The sequence below is a fragment of the Balearica regulorum genome, chromosome Z (genome assembly GCF_011004875.1).
Source record: "Balearica regulorum gibbericeps isolate bBalReg1 chromosome Z, bBalReg1.pri, whole genome shotgun sequence".
NCBI classification, from domain to species: domain Eukaryota; kingdom Metazoa; phylum Chordata; class Aves; order Gruiformes; family Gruidae; genus Balearica; species Balearica regulorum.
The window spans coordinates 42,582,207-42,603,346 of NC_046220.1; the positions used below are offsets into that span (position 1 = coordinate 42,582,207).

Genomic DNA, 21,140 nt, shown 5'->3' on the forward strand with positions numbered 1-21,140 from the left:
AGCAACAAACACAACCTCCACAGAACTGTCAGCCCATTCAGGGCTTCAAATGCCGTCATGAATGCCATGCAGGCAAAAACCACGGACAGGCATGCACCAGAACAAATTCACTCAGACAGCGAGCGGTCTTCTACACTCAACCTTTACAGAAGCTTCGAGGGCTGCTGCTAACATTTCAAACCAGATGAAGGCCTTATGTTTCCAAGGTTTGCATCAGCTCCTTAACTTCTGCCCAGGAACTTTCTCTTAAGGTCCCTAGGCCTGACCAGGGTTCTAGTTAGGAAGACGCTGAATAAGAAAGGATCTTGCAGCACCTGCATCGTTTAATTGACCTCGTCCCCAGTATCAATATCAAGAGTTTGTCTGCAAGAATTTTCAGATCATGTGTTTCTATAGAGACTATCAACCTTATCATCACTTCCCTTGATGGCAGTCTCCTGAAGGTACCCAGCCATGTTTTCTCTCAAATTCCCTGAACTGTTAGGGAAATTAAATTACATCTGGAGAAATTGTTCTTAACTCATATTTAAGGTTCAGTTTATCCACAACAACTTTCAAAAGAAAACCCAGTACATTCAGTGCGGTTGGGCTGAATACAGCAGCCACAAGTTTAACAGATGAACCAAGAGCTAAACAGCCTTTGTAATGCAAGTTAATGAAGCCTAAACGAGCTTATGCAAACCTCTAACACATGGCTTCTTATTCACTAAATGCACATAATGCAGTTGCAATTCCTATATCTTTATCAGGCAATACTGAAAATAATGCCAACCTGCCAAATACTGCAACATGATAAACATGATCCTGGAACAGGACCATTCTCCAAGAACTACATAAATGAGTAAAATGATAGGTTTCATTGTTGATACCAAGTATATCATATACCAAGTATATGGCTGAAGGAATGCCTTCATGAAATGTCTCCACCTTCAAAGTGAAAAAAGTACTTGAATACAGTTACATAGTCGTCAGTCTTCACCTAGCTACACCGTAAGAGCAAAGAAAGAATACCACCAGCCAACAGATAGCTGTTTTGCACAGTAGATCAGTACTCCACACTTGTGCAGATGCGTCAAATCAGGCATAGAGAGTACCTCTGCAAACCTGCACAATATAGTTCGGGAACACTACTTGAGTGATCAAGACATGTTTCTTTCTCTTAGATATTGTCTTACTTCTAGTAGTAACCAGCTTTGTATTATAAACTTGCTTTATTCAAGTTAAAGCAGAAATTGAATCAGAATTATAAAATAAAATTCTGCTTTTTTTTTTAAATATGAGATATTCACATACATCATATACACACAAATATCACCATTCACAAGCCTCGATTTACGTATCATATGTCTAGACATCTGTATGAAAGTTATTGGTTGATTTATGAACAGATAAAAGTGTGCATGCTCACAAGGAAGTTATGCACATGTCTTTGAGATTCCTGTTGCCTTTTCAAACATCCATAAATTATTGGGTATTTTCACTTAAAAGCTGCAATAATGCAAATTGTTTTAATTAAGTTTGGAATATTCTAACTCCACTTTTGAAGAACAGTGAAACTACATTACTGTCAAAACTCCCATAAAAAAAACATTTTTCATGCAGCCCATGATCATAGATAAGAATTAAAGCTCTTACAGAGAAAATAAGAACAGTTTGCACCATACATCATGCATAACATCTAGTTCTTGAGCCAAAATAAACAACACAGGCTAGAGAGCCCATGAATATTCTGAAAGGTAAACACGAAGAATGTTTAAGGCTTTTTTTAAACTCACTTCATTCTGCCTGTAATGTTCTCCTTCTGATAGTCTTATCTGTGAAGTCTGACTGATAATGGAAAAAAATGTCAACACCCACTGGGTTATGCCTTTGCTTGTGGTTTTAGACTGCATTTTACTGTGATTGCCTAAGATCTAATGCTTATTTTATTGACTCACTAATACTACAAATCTTTTCTGTAAATTCAAAGAAATAAATGCGTCAATCCTTCATTTTGCCTTTTTCCCCCCTTAGAATTTATAACCACCTGCCTTCAGTCTGATACTACCATTTGCTTATTTACCTTTAGGACAAAAATCTATCACCAGAAACAGGTTGAAATGAAGCCAGATCCAGTCCAGTCCATTAGTAGTCATCAAAACAATTGCCTGTAAAAATTCATGACTTCCCCAACTGAGCAAGAAATGGGCAACTCGCCTCTTTAGATTGTAATTCTACATTACAATGACTTCTAAAATGTTGTCAGTCGTACACAAGAAGCAGCACTAAGAGCAACGCCACAGTACTTCATGCACAAGGGAAGAGACAGAGAAAAAAATCTAGTATTCATAAAATCCCATAATTCTCAGGTCAGATGATACATTTCCGCTGCCTGGCTGCATACATAAACAAACAGCCAGTCTGAGCATACGTTTGTTATATGTACAGCAAATTAGTACATAAGACTAATTTGCCACATTTTTCAGTAGACTTTAGCTAGCATGCATGACCAGTGACAAGAAAGAAAACATCTGCAGAAACAATATATGACAAATAAGATTACAGAACTGGGATACTAAGCAAAACTGAAAGCCAGATGAAGCACCACAGCAGCATATATAAATCATAGAATCATAGAATATCCTGAGCTAGAAGGGACCCATCAGGATCATCGAGTCCAGCTCCTGGCTCCACACAGGCCCAGCCGAATCAGAGCATATAACTGACAGCACTGTCCAGATGCTTCCTGAACTCAGTCAAGCTCAGTGCTGTAACCACTTCCCTGGGGAGCCTGTTCCAGTGCCCAACCACCCTCTCGGTGAAGAACCTTTTCCTGATATCCAACCTAAACCTCCCCCGTCACAGCTTCATGCTGTTCCCTTGGGTTCTATCACTGGTCACCAGAGGGAGGAAATCAGCACCTGCCCCTGCACTTTCCCTTGCCAGGAAGCTGTAGGCTGCGATGAGGTCTCCCCTCAGTCTCCTCTTCTCTAGGCTGAACAAACCAAGGGACTTCAGCCTCTCCTCATACGTCTTCCCCTCTAGACCCTTCACCATCTTTGTTGCCCTCCTTTGGACACTCTCCAATAGTTTTATGTCCCTTTTTGTACGGTGGCACCCAAAACTGCACACAGTGCTCGAGGTGAGGCCACACCAGCACAGTGTAGAGTGGGACAATCACTTCCATAGACGGGCTAGCAATGCCATGCTTGATGCACCCCAGGATATGGTTGGCCTTCCTGGCAGCCTGGGCACACTGTTGACTCATGTTCAACTTGCTGTCGACCAAGACCCCCAAGTCTCTTTCAGCATGGCTGGTCTCCAGCATCTCACCCAGTCTGTATGTATAGCCAGCATTGCCCCTTCTCAGGTGCAGAATCTGGAACTTGCCCTTGTTAAACCTCATGTGGTTGGTGATTGCCCAGTTCTCCAGTCTATCCAGATCTCTCTGCAAGGCCTCTCCACCCTCAATGGAATCAATAGCTCCTCCCAATTTGGTGTCATCCGCAAACTTGCTCACAACACCTTCTAGTCCTACATCCAAGCCGTTTATGAAAACATTAAAAAGAACTGGCTCTAAAATGGAGCCCTGGGGAACCCCACTAGTGACTGGCCGCCAGCCTGATGTAACCCCATTTACCATAACTCTTTGGGCCTGACCCATCAACCAGTTGCTCACCCATCTCACTATGTTTTTGTCAAACTGTATGGTGGACATTTTGTCCAGAAGGATACTGTGAGAGACAGTATTGAAAGCTTTACTGAAATCTAAAAAAACAACATCAACTGGCTTCCCTTGGTCAACTAGATGGGTGACCTTGTCATAAAAGGAAACTAAGTTTGTTAAACAGGCCCTTCTTCTCACGAATCCGTGTTGGCTGTGACCAATGACTGCGTTGTCCTCCAGGTGTTTTTCGATAACTCCCAGCGTAATTTTCTCCATAATTTTACCAGACACTGAAGTGAGACTGACAGGCCTGTAGTTACCAGGGTCGTCTTTCTTGCCCTTCTAGAAGATTAGAACAGCATTTGCCAGCTTCCAGTCAACTGGGACCTCTCCAGATTCCCAAGACCGTTGAAAAATAATTGAGAGAGGTCTCGCAATGACATCAGCCAGCTCTCTGAGCACCCTGGGATGAATCCCATCAGGCCCCAGGGACTTGTATGCATCCAGGTGGAGCAGCAAGTCCCATACAAATTTGGGGTCAGCTGGGAGTTTATCGTTACCGCAGTCACGGTCCTCCAACTTGGGGCAACTAGGGTCCCAGAGCCCATTGTTGAAGACAGAGGCGAAGAAGGCATTAAACATCTCTGCTTTGTCTATGTCCCTCTTTGTAAGGTGACCATTCGCATCACACAACAAGCCAATATTCTCTCTGATCCTGCTTTTGTTATTAACGTATTTAAAAAAGATAAAAAAGACAAAACAATCTCATTAACCTATTTGGCCAGATAAGGCAAAATGCCATTACCAGACTGAGATCCAGACCAACAAAAAATACACACAGGACTGCAGAGACAGCTGTAGCAGCCATGCCTCTCCCAAAGATACCACAAGAAAAAAGGACTTGTTTTCATATCAGTGAGTTGAACGATAGCAGCTGAGTAACTCGAGGGAGCAACCAACACCTTAACAACCAGTCCCAAGGACGTGGTTTTGCCTCCTTGGCATTCAGTGAGCTGCAGCTAATCTGCAGACTGCCGGACTTTTGAGTGACCTGCCCCCAAGAAGACGACATGCCTTGCTTTCAGGGACTTAATACACCAGTCACAATTGCCAGCAGAGATTACAGTGGTAGTAATAAAAACAAAGTGTTTACTTATTCAGTACTCTTTCTTGATTTTCTAATGCTATTTATCAGGTGGAAACAAAAAAAAAACAAAACAAAAAAAGGATGGCCTAGGTGGTGATGCTGGCCATACTGCACAGACAACCAGCAAATGCTGTGAAAAGGGCAAAAGTAAACACCACCATTCCTCTATGCAGAAGGCTCTACTAATACTACTGTGGTAGATGCAACTTAAAAACCTTTGACATAGTAATTAAGTGTGAATTTAAAACTTAAAAGAATCTGACAATTTTCATCACACATAAATACATTTCAAATGCAGTAGAAAAAATAATTCTGCAAACATCGTAACAATTGATTGACACTTTTAATACTGCAGCTGGAAAGGATCTTCTAGATACGAGTTTAAACCTCAAGAAAAGAAATCGCAATCCTAATGGCATCTAAATTGCAGCCAGTCTTTAATCAACACATTAATGACCACTTCCACCATATAAACAATAAGTACCACAGAACTTTGCTAATTTTCACATTAATTATCTACAAACCAAAGCCTTATGATCAAGAAACCACAGAGGCCTCTTCCAACTTCCCAGCAAGACATGTATTAACAGCACACAGTAGCGAGACGTCCTATTACTAAGACATTTACCACATACTGTACAGGCCACTTACTATAATATTATGCAGTAATTAATAACACCTGCACACAAAGAAGAAAGCATGTTTGCTTTGTTTCTAAACAAAAAAAAAATTAACGAACCAGAGAGATAGGATGAAGCCATTTCATCAGCAGAGAAAATTAGAATATGTTTTATTAACAGAATTCAAAGGCTTGCATGATCAAAACTTTCTCTTGACATCAAAAGGAGCTAAAAAGGTCACACACTTCACAGGAAAAAAAGTTCACATATGTCAAAAGCTGAATTCTTCCTCTATACCATTTCTACCTATTAGCCTCTTGGAACGTTCTGGAAATGAAATAAACCAGTCTCATCAGTGGGGTCTTGTCCTTTTAAAAAAAGGAAGCCTACAGAGGGTGGAAGCAAGGGCAGGTAGCCTGGGAGCAATACAGAGAAACTGTCCGAGCAGCCAGGGAGCAGGTTAGGAAAGCCAAAGCCCTGATAGAAATTAGTCTGGCCAAGGATGTCAAGGACAACAAGAAAAGCTTCTATAGGTATGTCAGTGAGAAAAGGAGGACGAGGGAAAATGTGGGTCCCCTCCAGAATGAAACGGGTGACCTGGTTACCCAGGATATGGACAAGGCTGAGGTACTAAATGATTTCTTTGCCTCAGTCTTCACTGGCAAGTGCTTGAGCCACACCGCCCAGGTCACAGAAGGCAGGGACTGGGAGAATGCAGAACCGCCCACGGTAGGAGAAGATCAGGTTCGAGAATATCTAAGGAACCTGAAGGTGCACAAGTCCACGGGACCTGATGAGATGGATCTGTGGGTCTTGAGGGAACTAGCAGATGAAGTGGCCAGGCCACTCGCCATCATATTTGGGAAGTCCTGGCACTCCGGAGAAGTTCCCACTGACTGGAAAAGGGGAAACATAACCCCCATTTTTAAGAAGGGTAAAAAGGAAGACCAGGGAACTACAGGCCGGTCAGTCTCACCTCCATGCCTGGCAAGATCATGGAGCAGATCCTCCTGGAGACTATGCTCAGGCACATGGAAAATAAGGAGGTGATTGGTGACAGCCAACATGGCTTCACTAAGAGTAAATCATGCCTGACAAACTTGGTGGCCTTCTATGATGGGGTTACAGCGTTAGTGGACAAGGGAAGACTGACAGACGTCATCTACCTGGACTTTTGCAAAGCTTTTGACACTGTCCTGCACGACATCCTTATCTCTAAATTGGAGAGACATGGATTCGATGGATGGACCATGCGGTGGATAAGGAATTGGCTGGATGATCACACTGAAAGAGTTGTGGTCAACAGCTCAATGCCCAAGTGGAGAACAGTGACAAGTGGTGTTCCTCAGGGGTCGGTACTGGGACTGGCACTAATATCTTTGTCAGCAACATGGACAGCAGGATTGAGTGCACCCTCAGCAAGTTTGCTGACGACACCAAGCTGTGTGGTGTGGTCGACATGCTGGAGGGAAGGGATGCCATCCAGAGGGACCTTGACAGGCTGGAGAGGTGGGCCCATGCGAACCACATGAAGTTCAACAAGGTCAAGTACAAGGTCCTGCATGTGGGTCAGCACAATCCCAAGCACAACTATAGGCTGGGTGAGGAATGGATTAAAAGTAGTCCTGAGGAGAAGGACTTGGAGGTACTGAATGATGAAAAGCTCAGCATGACCTGGCAATGCACGCTTGCAGCCCAGAAAGCCAACTGTATCCTGGGTTGCATCAAAAGAAGTGTGACCAGCAGGTTGAGGGAGGTGATTCTGCCCCTCTACTCCACTCTCATGAGACCCCACCTGGAGTACTGCATCCAGCTCTGGGGGCCCCAGTACAAGAAAGACATCGGAGCTGTTGGGGAGAGTCCAGAGAAGGGCCACGAAGCTGACCAGCGTGCTGGAGAACCTCTCCTATGAGGACAGGCTGAGAGAGTTGGGGTTGTTCAGCCTGGAGAAGAGAAGGCTCCAGGGAAACCTTACAGCAACCTTCCCGTACCTGAGGGGACCTACAGGAAAGATGGTGAGGGACTGTTTATCAGGGAGTGTAGTGACAGGACAAGGGGTAATGGATTTAAGCTGAAGGAGGGTAGATTATTTGTCAGGAAGAAATTCTTTACTGTGAGGGTGTTGAGGTACTGGAACAGGTTGCCCAGAGAGGTTGTGAAGGCCCCATCCCTGGCAGTGTTCAAGGCCAGGTTGGATGAGGCTCTGGGCAACCTGGTCTAGTGGAGGGTGTCCCTGCCCATGGCAGGGGGGTTGGAACTAGATGATCTTTAAGGTCCCTTCCAAAACAAACCATTCTATGAATCTATGATTCTGTGAACTACAGAAAAATATCTGCAGAGATACTGAAAGCAAGAGCCACGCACTGGATCTTTCAGATGTCTTCCAGAACACAGCCTGTGCTCACCAAGAGAGTTACTCAAATTCACCTGGGATTCTCTATTCTGTGCCTAGGAAAAGGCTGTGTAGTCATCTTTATTAAAAACCGATGTCCTGCATTGGTTCATTTTGGAAAAGGTAAATTAAAGGGAAAGACCCACTAATAGAAAAGAAAAAAAAAAAAAAGGAAGAACACCAATTATGTAAAGTTTAGTCATATTTGGACTCTGTAAACTAACGTAAATAATTTGCAGGCAAGTGCTGACATCCACACACATCTTCAGCAAAATCCATGTTTCCCATATGCAAATTCCACACACTGCAAATTCCAATCTGAATGTGGTATATACTCACCTTTCCTCCTCCTCTTCCTCCTCTAGTTGGAATTACCTCCTTCCCCTGTCGTGGCAAGTACTTTAGTCAACATATGCCCACAGGATGCGTGCATGTGTACACACACATGCACCTATAGAGCATCAAGAGGTCAGAGACAAGCCCATTGTGACTGCAGATGGTCAAGAACTCACGAGAAATAAATAATGTCTCATAGGTTGAGGCCCCTTCCAACCCAAACCATTCTATTCTATTCTAAGGTTTAATTCTGGCTATTTAGCCACAAAAGTTGTTGTAGGACAACCCTAGCTACCCGGGAGCTTCTAGATGTGCCAGCCAAGAATGTTACAAAAGACTACGCTGGAGTTCCTAGGGTTTGTATTAAGTCATCTCAGTCCAGGTCAGGAGACCTTGCTACATCCAGCAGATTAATCTACCTTCTAATCAATCCAGCTGGAGCAGATGGTTGTGTCCATTTAGCTCAGCTCGGCATCACCTCCCACTTCAGTAAATCAGGTCCTGCAGCACACAAGACCAGCTGTGCAGCTCACAAGACCCCCTAAACAGGTGGCTTTTTTTTTTCTGATCACAGCAGACACTGGCATCATTTTTGTTATTAATATATCACCACACCTGGCCCCAGTAGAAAGCTGGACACAAGACCAACAGCATGATACATGGCCATAAAACATATTACTGCCATTAAACGCCCACATGTTGGGTCTGCAGTAGCTCCCCTCCATGGCTGTTCCTTGCTGGTAGTTGCTCTGAGAGGGTTGCACAGCGTCCATATAGGCAGTGGAGAAAAGGACACTCAATGGGCAAAGGTGGAAGGAGAAAAGGTATCATTTTTGTGTTCCTCCTGCTATTCACCTTCACTTACAGCTTTCCCAATCCAAATCAGGCCTCCAAGATGACACCCTTGCTCCCCTTCCTTCTTGCCTGCATGCTGCTGGGCATCCCAGCTTCCCACTCTGTAAAGGAAACTCCAGACTTCAGCAGGCCTCACGTCGTGTCAGAAACACCCAGCCTCTGCCCCTCGTACACAGAGGAGGAGAAATCTCTTCAACTAGCAGGTGAAACCTTTGACCAGCTGTCCCAGGACCGTATATGGGCAGTAAAGTTGTACACAAAAAAAGCCTCATTGTTACATAATTTTTTCACTATCACCAGATCCATATAAGCTAACTGAAAACAATACGCTGCAAAATGCTACAGACCTAAGCTTGTTAGGACTGTTTTGCATAGCCTTTACAAGTGAACTCAGTAGAGGTTTATCTATGTGAAGAAAAGGCTATTGCTAATTTGTCTGTATTAGCAGGCAGTTCTTCTGAATTTTCCTTCTATGGTCCTAGCACTAGAGTTTGTATTTTTGAGGGAAAATAAAGACTTCATTAACCACAATGCCTGAAAAAAAAATCAAGAAGGTAAAATTTTGTGTCTATTGAGCTTGGAAACACTACTATGTAGTTTATCAAAGGCACAGGCATTTTATATAATTTTTGTGTGTTATCTATAATCAGTGTTCTGTTTTCCTGCGCTTGAATAATGGTACATTCTTAAAGGATCAAGGAAAGCTCCCCAAATTTTTCCATGTGGGGAGAAAGACCACTGAGTGGTTAATATCTCCACTGAAACCTTTTCCTTTAGCAGCGTTGCTGTCATTCTGATAGGTAGTTTGTAAAAAAGCATGTTTGTTTTTCCTGTCTCACAATAATTTAGCAGTAATTTTATATTAAACAAGTATTACCGCAGTTTGGGATCTTCATATCCAGCAAGGCTGTCCTCTTGTTGTTGTCATCTATGCAATATAAATCCTGAGTTTCTGTGTAAAACTTGGTCTCTTGAAATTTCTTGATCCACATAATTTCACAGGAACACTTGAATGGATTGTCCCCCAATATCCTACAGCAAAAAAACCCAACTCTTTTAGAATGCAGAATGGGGTGTAGGCAAGCTCTAACAAACTCTAATCATAAAAAAGAATTTTACCTAACCTTCAAAATTCATCTGCTACAACACTCTAGAAAAATCTCACAGTAAAATCCCAGGTAATGTCATGAAGAAACAGTAACTGAAAAAATAGCCCCAAAACAGAAATGTATCATCTAGGTATACGGTATGGTGCAGGTAATTTAAACCACAGGTTATTAAACTTACCAATTCTAAGTTTAAAATTTAATAAAACTACACAACAAAGTAATGCAATAACGCCCAAGTAAAATATGAACATAGAAACAATATCTACATAAGAAGTGACCCAGTGTTATTTTTTTCTCCTCCAGGCAGAGGTGAGATAGATACAAAAAAGCATGTGCAAGTGACTGTTTAAGGCGTCTCATTACAAGGAGAACAATTGTTCTTAACAAAATTTCACAGGTATTTTTGATGTACAGAAACAAAACCCAAGTTGCGCACAGAATCTATGCTCATAAATGCCTCCTGAGAACATGAAGTGTGCAAGTCACAAAAAACTCAACTTATCAGAGCTGTAACCTGTTCACCTAAAAGCCATCAGCAGTTCTTCGAGGATTAACAGCTGCAGGGAACGTTCTCTAACCAACTGCTTAGAAAACTTAGGAGCTTCACACCATGCTCTGCTCTGAGTCCTGTATTTTTTTGAGGTCGACAACTACAAAACATAGAACCTACGGCCAAGTACACACTAACAATGGCTTTTTGGCAGGAACTAGATGCAGCATATGAAGAAAGAGGGACTTCAGAACCAATAGACCTATGCAGGGCAAACAGCAATGGGAGTGCTCTGCAACTAGCTAGTCTCTCCATCAGAGTGCTCAGCAAACGCCAAGTTATGAAAGAAAATTGCAGTGAGCAATGTTCCCTGGACTGTAAAGAAAGTGATTATACCAACTTAATTATCAACAAAACATACCTAAGGGTATAACCTCTTTCTCTGGCACTGGTATTTGCCTATTTCTTTTCTCACATGCTGAAGTTCACCAGAGGAGGTTGAGGATTGCAAGGCTGGTGTTATAATTCTTGGACTGGCATTTTGGACAACTTGACTCTGCTCTGAGCTCCGTGAGAGCAATCTCCCTCTCCTCTGCAGCCCCAGCCCTCCCAAAGCTCCTGCAGGTTCTCTGCAGTCCCACATACTAGCAAAGAATGCACAAGATAATCAAAATTTTGGAATGTATACCAATACAGAAATTCTGCTTGATGGAACAGGGGATAAAAATGTAATATTGAAACAATCAACAAAGACATGTTTACCAGTGCTTCATTACCAAATGATTATATAAAGCATAATGCAACTCAAAGAATTTGAGAAAATAAAAATAGTCTTCAATAGCCAACCATAAGCATAGCAGCTGTGGGGCCAATATAAGAATATGAGAGAGAGGCTTCATTTGAAGATCTGTAGAACGTTGTATTTTCACTAGCTCCAATATTTAACACAAACATCAGTAGTTTTGTGTGGAGTATTCTCACAATAAAATATTTTAAAGCTGAAGGGAAGAGGCTATTTTGACCTTTACATTGTTTTAAAAGATACACTTGACCTGGAATGAAAATGTCTTCTGTATTTAGATGTCCAGCATTGCTGCTTTCTTTGGATCAGAATTTCATTCCTAATCATTGATGGACCTCTACCTTCAACAGAACAAACTTCAAATTCTTGTTCTTCCATTCCAGCCAAAAATAAACTTTAAGAAATGACAACTTACAGATCAGACAAACCCAGATGGCTAAAAGGCTTCTTGGGCAAACTTGAGAGCTTGTTTCTGGATAAATTGCTATTGGAAAAGAGAAAGATTGCATTAATTAGAATTGCTTCTTCTTACACTGAAAATACCGTTTGTGCCTCTTAAAAAAATAACTCAAACCAGCTCTAAAAAGCCCTTATTCCATTGCCTTCAGTTGCAAAGAAATGGTGCTCAGTCTTGTTTTATGGTTTGATGGATTTCAAGGGTTTGAACCCAGTCTGCATCTAAAGTCAAATATATTCAAAATGAAGCTCAGCAGGGATCAATATTTTCACTTTTAGCACTTCTATTCATTGCAGAAAAGCACTAGATTTAATTGTGTTTCAAAAGTATTTTGTAAAGTCCAGGTGTTAATTACATGCTCAATTTATTCATAAGTGAAATGGGTGTATCCCTTTTTTGATGCTGCACCAAACTCTGTACTCACATAAGCCCTCCTCACATGCTAGCACACATCCACATCGCAGTCTTTTAGTTATTCTTTTCAAATTGCATGTACAATATGCACCCACATGGAAGATCAAAAGGAAAACTGTAAAATGCTTATATTGGGCTTTTTTATGTCAATTAAGCATTTATGGTTTCCAGTGGTAATTAAGTGAAAGGTCCTCTCCCATTATGCAGAGCAAAGAAATGTTCATCTGATCAGAAATACTCCTCCCATCCCAAGCTTACAAAATTGCTTTCTCCACCACAAAGCAAAATAATGCTGTTTTTCTAAAGTCTTATCAGTCCCCCAATTACAGATAGTGAGAGCAGTAAACAGTATAACTGCCAACAATACAATGCAAATCAGTGTTATGAGCCAAAATACCATGAGTTTCATGTGGTATTATAAAGGCGCCATAGGGGCTCCATAGTTAAAGTTGCATTGCATTTAAAACCAGGGATTAAACCTCTTCTCCCCCCCAAGTAAGGAACACAGTGTTTACTTCCCAAACTTTCAGTCCTTGATCTCCGAGTACAAGATAATTTTCAGAGACATTAGTTGGATATTCTACAAATGTTTAGAACAGAATCTTTACGCAGATGCTGGTGGAAACATCTCATGGACCCTGACCAGATATACCAAAATTAAAGTATAATTTGCACATACGACAGAAGTCATGTTTAAGTAAAAACTGCCACTATGATTTTTTTCCCTAATATTCATAAGCCATACTTTGAGAGGTTGAAATAAATAAGTTGAATCCTCATACAGACTTGGGCTTTTGTCTCCAGCGCCAAGGCAACGTGAAGCACATCAAACCCCATGCTTCCACGGGCAACTCTTCACTTGCCATGCAGGAGAACTCCTCCAGCTCTGACAATGCCAAGCAGCACATGCTGATGCCCCTGCGGTATTACCAAACAAGGCATGCACCTGCTTCTTTTAGCTGCGCAGGAACTAAATCCTACTTTTCCCAAAAGCCAATCAGATATACAATGGGCTTTACCTGCAGACAGTTGTCCATGCCACTCACTATTCTAGGTCATGCAATGACTGTTTTGACTCCTGGTTTCCACACAGCAGAGGATCCTGCTCTTCCATATCAGGAGGACTCCCTAACCATCAGAAGATGGGTTCCTCAAGGAAATCTCTGTTCAGCTGAAGCCATTTCATTTTGTGAGATCTTCCCTGGCACCTGAGAGCCAGGATCATGACAAATTAAAGGGGATTTGAAACCCTCAACCACCAACACCTTCTAAATACTAATGTATCACAACACAAATCTGAAAATGGGCCACAAACATCTTATGTAAGTGCCCCAGCCATCCTCTGAGATAGTATTTCTCTTTTTTTTTTTAAGAAAATTATACCTTAAAAATAAAATTTTCAAGAATATCTTAAAAACATAAAGACTGAGTCTGGGAGAGGATTTGCTGTTAGTAACCCAGCATGGCCATAACAGCCTACCTACTTCACGGGCAGGACTGAAGTCCCATCTTTCCTAAAGATTTCCTCCTGGCTGCTTACATGTTTCCTTGCTCAACTTACTCACGGTCATCTAACTCATCCCATCTCTTCGTGAGGTGCTGAGCTGCCTGCTTCAGAGCTATGAACTCTATCAGACAGCAGACTGTAAGAATTAGGTGCTACCATAGCTGTATCTTCTTGTTATTTAGCCTCAGGCCAGTCACTGCTTTTGGAGGATTTCTGCAAATTTAGGCAGACGAATAGCCCTTACTTGTTTAGATTCATGAGCCAGACTTACTGCCCAAATGTCACCAGGTATGTCACTTTCTGAACACTTTGTGCAGGTATCAATGGGTCCATGTGAGCCTGGGAGAAAATGGAACTGATAACTTAAGTAAAACTATCAAAAGAATAAAGAGTTTTGTTTTAAAAAACTCCAGTTTTGAAAAAATCTAAAGTACCTTGATAGCTTTAACTGTCTTTTCAGATTTTTACCAGTTGTGTTTGATACGCACCAGGAAAAGGAAGAAAGAATAGTAATAAATTCCTGTGCCTATATTCTTGATCATGGATTGAAACATTCAGTGCTTCCAAGACTGTAGCCTTTTCTCCCGTGTAGTTTACCACTTTAAGGTTTTTCAAGTTCACAAGTAATTCAAAAGAAATTTTTCAGACACATAGTTACAGATTTATCACCTTAAATGATACTTTCACAGTAAATTTAATGTTATATATATTTTTGATAAACTGAGCACTTTATATGGATTATAGAGTTGCCTGATGCAGTCTCTTTAATTCATATAAAGTGAAAAAATCACTACCAGGCTTATTATGGAGTAGTTAAGGACCGCACTTCCACTTCCATGGAAAGAGAATATAAATTAGTTCCCCAATTCAACTACACACAAAAAGATCATGGTGAGCAGCCCAAAGAAGATCCATCTGGGGTTCTAAAGCCTTTTTTACAAAAAAAAAAAAAAAGAACCCTCAAACTCTGGTGTATGGAGCCTGGCTCCAAAGCTATACCTAAGGAGAGGACTCTAATTCAGTCAAAATCATGCCTATACTTTAAATACGAATATCAAGCTCACTTTAAACTTGCTATCCCTAATTCAGCTAAAAGCAAACCTGTGGCAATATGTGAGGAGTGCAAAAGCAGCATGAGAAGCTGCATAAATATTCACACAGCTAGCAACACAGGCACAGCTCTACTGCCTATAGCGCTCCTGGCAAGGGGAGGCAAGAAGGAAGAGGAGGGAACAGATCTAAGGAGAACTGGAGGGGGGAAAGGTGAAGAAATTGCCATTTTGCTACACTCAGTCTCCCTCCACAGGCAACTGCCTGCTCTGCCTATGGCTGGAGCCAGCCCTGTGTGCAAGCAAGGGAAAATCTGCAGCAAGGTCTCAAATGGTTTTATTTGACTGCCTCATCTAAACCCAAACAGTGTAGAGATACAAACACTTTTTAATACCTAGAGCTGTATATATGCTACAGTCAGAAATCTATGATTCAGCGATGCAATTATACACAGCCTGGCATGTAACAATAGTTATTTTTTAACATTTTTGGAAATATGCACTTGAGGTGAAATGTATTTTTACGTTGAAAGGTATTGACAGTACACCATGCACCTGTATTACACAGGTCCATGAAAATTATTGTTAACAGCAGACAAGCTTATAAATTACAACACTACTAAACTAGGACTGTTTAATAGCTTGTTAAACGTGACTTGTTAAATTTGAGTCTAAGGTCAATCAGAATACCAGAATTAGATGAGCAAGGCTATTAATTACATTTAAGTAATACCTACTAGAGCATTTATTTTCCTGTTGTTTATGTTATTACTCAAATCTTCTCATCATACATAACTCTAGAAAGATATCTGGGCTACAGAAGTTTGGCCAAGAAAATAAGGGAATGACAGAAAAGGGCTTAAGGAAATGCATGTTAATAAGTTCCTTATAATCTGATATTCTTATGTGATTCATAAAATAAATACTTCTTTCATATAATAAAGCTCTTTAACTACATCAAAAGATTTTTCATAGAAGAAAAAGCTAAATTAAAGCTTATACAGTTACATCAGTCTTCAGGAAAGTGTTTGGAATTTTTGTGTTCTTTACAGGATAGTAACAAACTGGCGTTTCAAAATAAAATGCAAGACTTCTCAAAGACCTGTAGGTCTTGAAGGTTACTCTTGCAAAGTGAAATGATTTGAGCTCTTAGTAGTTTTCACTGTCCCAACCACAACAGGGGCTGCGCATCATTCCCAGTGCAGTCAATAGGAGTTTTATTGCTGATGACAACAAGCAGTGATTTACTGGGGCTTTCAGAAACATTTTAGTATGCATCAAGACTTCCCAGAGAAAACAAACAAATGCATTTTTTGCAGGGATAATAGATCAGCCTCAGCAAAAAATGTCTCCCTACTTACTGCTTTGTCACATGCACATAGAGCAGGTGGTGCCACTTAATATTTTCCATCTTATCTGGGCTTACCCTGTGTCTGCTAACATTACTAAATCCCCACCAAAAGAAAATACAGTACGAGACAGGATAAGCTCCTGGTTCATAACATAAGTATTCTGGATCAGGATTCCATGTACATCAACTGAACAGATGTCAGTCAGTCTAATTTAATCCTAACAAACAGCTTCATGATCAAGTAAAGCCTGCTTACTGACAGATACATATTCCACATTTGACAGTGTGCTCCAGCTGCAGCTCCTCCTGTGGTTGATGTATTTTAAAGACATCTTGTTCACATGGATTCTGCAGTGCCTAGCAGGTCATATATGGACAATGATACCTTTCCCTTAAGTGGGAACTCTAATAGGGTCTCCCTGTTCTGTCCAATGGTCAGTTTTCAGAAAACCTGTTTACCTGTGTCAGTTTTGGTTAGAAGCAACCACTGGGGACAGATACTTTGTGAGTGCATGAACCCCATTTCCCTAAGGAAACAGGCAAAAAAGCCTATCAAGAGGATCCCACCAATTGTCTCAGTTACCTTTTGCAGTGTTTGTTTGCCCATACAGCTGGGAAGGTCTTCCAAACATTTATTTACTTTGCCTCAAATTAAACTCATTATTTCTCACTCCGTACTCATGGTCATGGAGAGAACTGATTGCTCTCCTCATCATAATTGCTCTTCTTTTAAAGATAAGAAGATGAATGTTCCTTTTCAGTCTTCTCTTTATTGGACTGAATATTCTTAGCCTCTGAGTCTCCATAAATTATTTGCCTTACAAGCTCCTTATAGCTCTGTTGCTCTTCTGTGTAATATCTTTCAAGATGGGTAGATTCGGTGTCCTAATCCATATACAGTACTCTGATAGATGCGTTCCCAGCAGCTAAGGTAACAGGGAAAAGATGCAAAAATCTAACACAAAATTCCTTTTAATCCCAGACTGAATTGGCTTTGTTCTGCTGCATTATGCAGAGATTCTGTCCCAGCACAGCCACTAAATCTTTCTCTGCAAATGTGCCTCTCAGACAGTAAGTTCTTACTGCAAATTTCCACAGCCAGTGCATATACATTTGGCTTTACAGAGTTTCATCTTTTACAACCATAATTCACTGAGCAATTGTTACACAGGTAAACACACAAATTATATTGCCAACTGATTACAGTAAAAGTTCTTTACTTTATTAATGACTATATGAAGTGATATGTAAGCCTCATAGGCCAACAAGATCTGGTTCACACTTCTCCAGCGACTGTTCCACATTAAGGACAGCCGTTACTGTTTAAGCAGATACAGACATTTGTGTCCACTTTGTTACATGAATTAATTGCCATTCTTTGGAAAACACAGGTGCAGAAAGTGATTCCATTTCATTAACAGAGCAATCAGCCCTGCGCTCAGTTCAACAGTTCTTCCATGTTACAAGGCTTGGCCTTAGGTCTTTCCAATCTCATTAGGACTTTAACAAAAGCAAAGGGTTAAGTGCTAAACATATCTAATGAAGACGGATGGACTGAAATACACACTTGAATGCTTGGCCAGAACAGGGTACCTGTGAGGAACCGAGCCCCTCACATGACCTCAATGTTTTGTAGGACTAGACCCACAGTTTTCCATGTAAGCGGCAAGGCGAGCTACTCCATGTCTGTCCCACCAAAAGGCACTACAGTTCTTCAGGGACTTATACTAAAAAGAAATAAAGTCTTTAATTTTAGCTGATCATTTTTCTCTGTACTTTTATAAAGAACTTTGATCAGTTCAGCCTTTGCTAAATTTTTAGTGTAAAAGTAGCCTATAAAAACACAATCAAAAAGCTGCACAGGCACCAACTCTGCTTCCTGAAGTTCATGAACCACAAGCTGCATTTGGGTGTGAAAGTAACTTCATTCTTATCTCCTACTTTGGGTGCATTAGTTCAGATCTTGAGTGAGCTTCCAAAGTGAACCTTCTGATCATTTCCACTTACAGGACTTAAGTTCACAGTCATGCCACAGCCTCTGGGCACACACACTGGTCAAATTACATTAGATGTGCTCCACGCATGCACCTACTGCATTGCAGCTGCTCAAACATGTTCAGCCCATTGGATCAGACTAGAACTAGTCAAACCCATGTCACTGAGCGTGATGCGTAGTGTGGACATCATACCCTCAGCACCAACTTACTTGGCTGAGAGAAGCACTCTTTGTGCTACACCACTTACCACAAAAGGCACAGCCAGAGTCCATTGTCAGCGACAGGATAATGAACTGGACGGTCTTTCTACCATCGCATGTTAGGTTCTTATGATCTGCCAGTTCCTTACCATACAGGTTCTACGTTCTGCCACTTCCTTACCACACAGATCTTATTTAGGGTCAATTAATGACAGAAGACCATTGTAAGTCTGTCTTGTTAAAACATTTTATATGAAGGAAATGGCAAAAGAGAGAAATAAATTAACAATTAAATAAATTAACATGAGTTGGGCAGATTTGTCTGAGAAAGCAGATGCTATCCTTACTCACATGTACTGTAGGTTGACGTTTTTCTCAAATGCCTGATGGGACACAAATCTTAAGCCTGAATCCACCACGGTCCTGTGAAAATACATAAAACTGTTATATTTCATTTAAAATACAATCAAAACCATAACGATAATAATGGTTAAAATAAGAGTATGGATGAAATCTCAATAAGGCTGAACCGTAAGATCTATGACTGTCCTCTAGAACACACAAAGTTAGGCCTGCACTCTGACGAGGTCTCGACATGCTTCTGTAAAAGAAATAAAGAAAAAATAGCTTTATAAAATATGCATCCCATATACTTACAGATTTCTAAGTCCAACATAAAATCCAACTTCATTGTCATTGATACTTTCTAATTTTCGCTGGTTTGCGATGTAACTGTTGAAAAAGCAAGACAGTAGAAAGTATGAAAGTGGATCCTTCCATGGCTTTGACTGTTCAGAGATCAAGCACCGATGTCTGAAACTCAGCAGTAATTGCTGACCTATTGCAATTAACAGTAAGATCTAGTTAGAGCATCTGCAGAGCGAAAGTGCTCCTTAAGATCTTCCCCGTCATTTAAATGTTACTTTGTGGGACAGGGCTGGAGGAGAAACAGTTGAGTTTTACACAGGGGAAATGAAGCCTTGTTCATCAAGGAAGCAAGTCAACCTGAAAGCACAGCAAATAACGATGCATTACAGTGTCACAGTTTTCCAAGACACACTTCCCTACCTCAAGGATTTCACAACAGCAAAAGGGTCAACTTTAATGGTGGCAGTGGAGTTACCCCCACTTAAATTGAGAGGGGATGGGACTGCCCTAGTCTTCTCTCATGTTGTTAGCTTAATCACTCGTTCAACTGATTTTCTTCCTGCTATAAAGTAATTTTACTTCTATTTACAAGGTGTGGCAATAAGAAAACAGAGGATGTACTTCATCATGTTACACGCACAAGTGAAAATTAAGAGAAACTGCCATAGTAGACCAAAGCACAGAGTCCACTCACACCCCATGAATATCCCCCTTAAACCCCAAAAGGATGTGGGTATGCAAGCCAGTCATCAGGTGAGATCTACAAATAACCAGTGACATCCCACAGACTGAAAATTAAATGTTTCACAGATAATGCATGGGATGATACATAATCTGCTACCTCTTCTGCAGCAAGAAGAAGTTTTACAGTGCAATTCATGCAGTCTAGGAAGAAGAAATCAGTGGAAACTGCAATTTAATGACATTATGGGCTGAAAAGATGTATGTATGACCTAAGAGATGCCTTGCTAAAGAGTTCATACATTCAAAAGATAACCCTAGTCCCAGAAAAACCTAAACAGAGATTGACATGCATTTTCTTGAGCATCCAGCACTAAATAAAGCTGCAGGTTTTCCTAAAGTGGAGTCTTTCTTTGCTAGAATAAAACTTGTTTTCATTTTAAGCATTTTTTTTTTAATTTAATTTAAGGAATTCTCATGAATTGGAAAGAAAGTGTATTGCTTTCCCAAAGCAACCCATCTACCTCAACTAGTGTGTTAAAGAAATTCACTGTGTGTCCACATCTCAACAGAAGCTTGAGGATCCCAAAAGTTGGATTGGGCTCCACTCCAAAGCTGCAAAGCTGACTTGGGCTATGCTCTTGCCAAGTACCAGGAAAAGCAAAAAGTTTCCCCTAATGGGATTCATTGTCCCCTGGGAAAAAGAAGGGCAGTAAAAAGACAATGCATGATGCTAGACAAAACACATTACTACAGCATCATATGACACTGACTGCTCTGCAGGACTTCTCAGGATAAGATTAAGACGGTGTGCCCACTATAGGATAATAGAGTCCTTCGTATTTTGTGTTTCCTTCCTTGGATTTTTTTAGGCAATCTGATATACTCTGTTGGGGTTTATTAATCTATTTTTTTTTGTTCGTTGGCTGGTGTATTTACATATTTGGCCAAGTAAACACAAGAAAACAGTTTATAAAAGACTATCAGTTCTTCCACCTGAGAGTCTTAGAAGTGAATGATCATCCTTCTGCTGAACCTGCCCTGAAGAAGAACTCATGATTTAATTGTGTTACCTTCTCTGTCACTTGGACCTCATCATGCTAAAACAAAGTTATGCAAGAGGTATCAAAGATGACTTCCTCATCCTGCCCTCAGTGTTCAACCAACGAGAATCCTGTCAAGACCAGATACAGATAGGGAAAACACAGAAGAGCAGGAATCGAGGAAAAGGGACAGAGAAACACAGAAGGAAAAGAGACCCAGAAGAGTAAAAGAAAAGAAACTGAGCGACCAGTTGTACTAGCTGAAGATTAAGCCATCAAAAAAAGCCCCTGACAAACTGCCAGAACACAGATCCATCACTTAAACGTACTTATCACCCATCCAAATCTGACATTGCAATTTTAATCACAAAAACATTTAGCAGAACCTCCCACTAT

The 21,140-nt window shown here is 40.9% G+C and overlaps 1 protein-coding gene across 2 annotated transcripts in view; it reads right to left on the reverse strand.

Annotated features, from left to right (window-relative positions):
* The window catches only part of NTRK2 (neurotrophic receptor tyrosine kinase 2), a 206,027-nt gene that overhangs the window by 169,159 nt on the left and 15,728 nt on the right, over positions 1 to 21,140 (reverse strand). For both annotated transcript variants that reach the window (XM_075739975.1, XM_075739976.1), the window contains exons 2-5: positions 19,030 to 19,104; positions 18,724 to 18,795; positions 11,813 to 11,881; positions 9,874 to 10,028 (exon numbers count right to left, since the gene is read on the reverse strand). In XM_075739975.1, the coding sequence (XP_075596090.1) occupies positions 9,874 to 10,028; positions 11,813 to 11,881; positions 18,724 to 18,795; positions 19,030 to 19,104 (371 nt within the window). The remainder of the gene's footprint in view (positions 1 to 9,873; positions 10,029 to 11,812; positions 11,882 to 18,723; positions 18,796 to 19,029; positions 19,105 to 21,140) is intronic.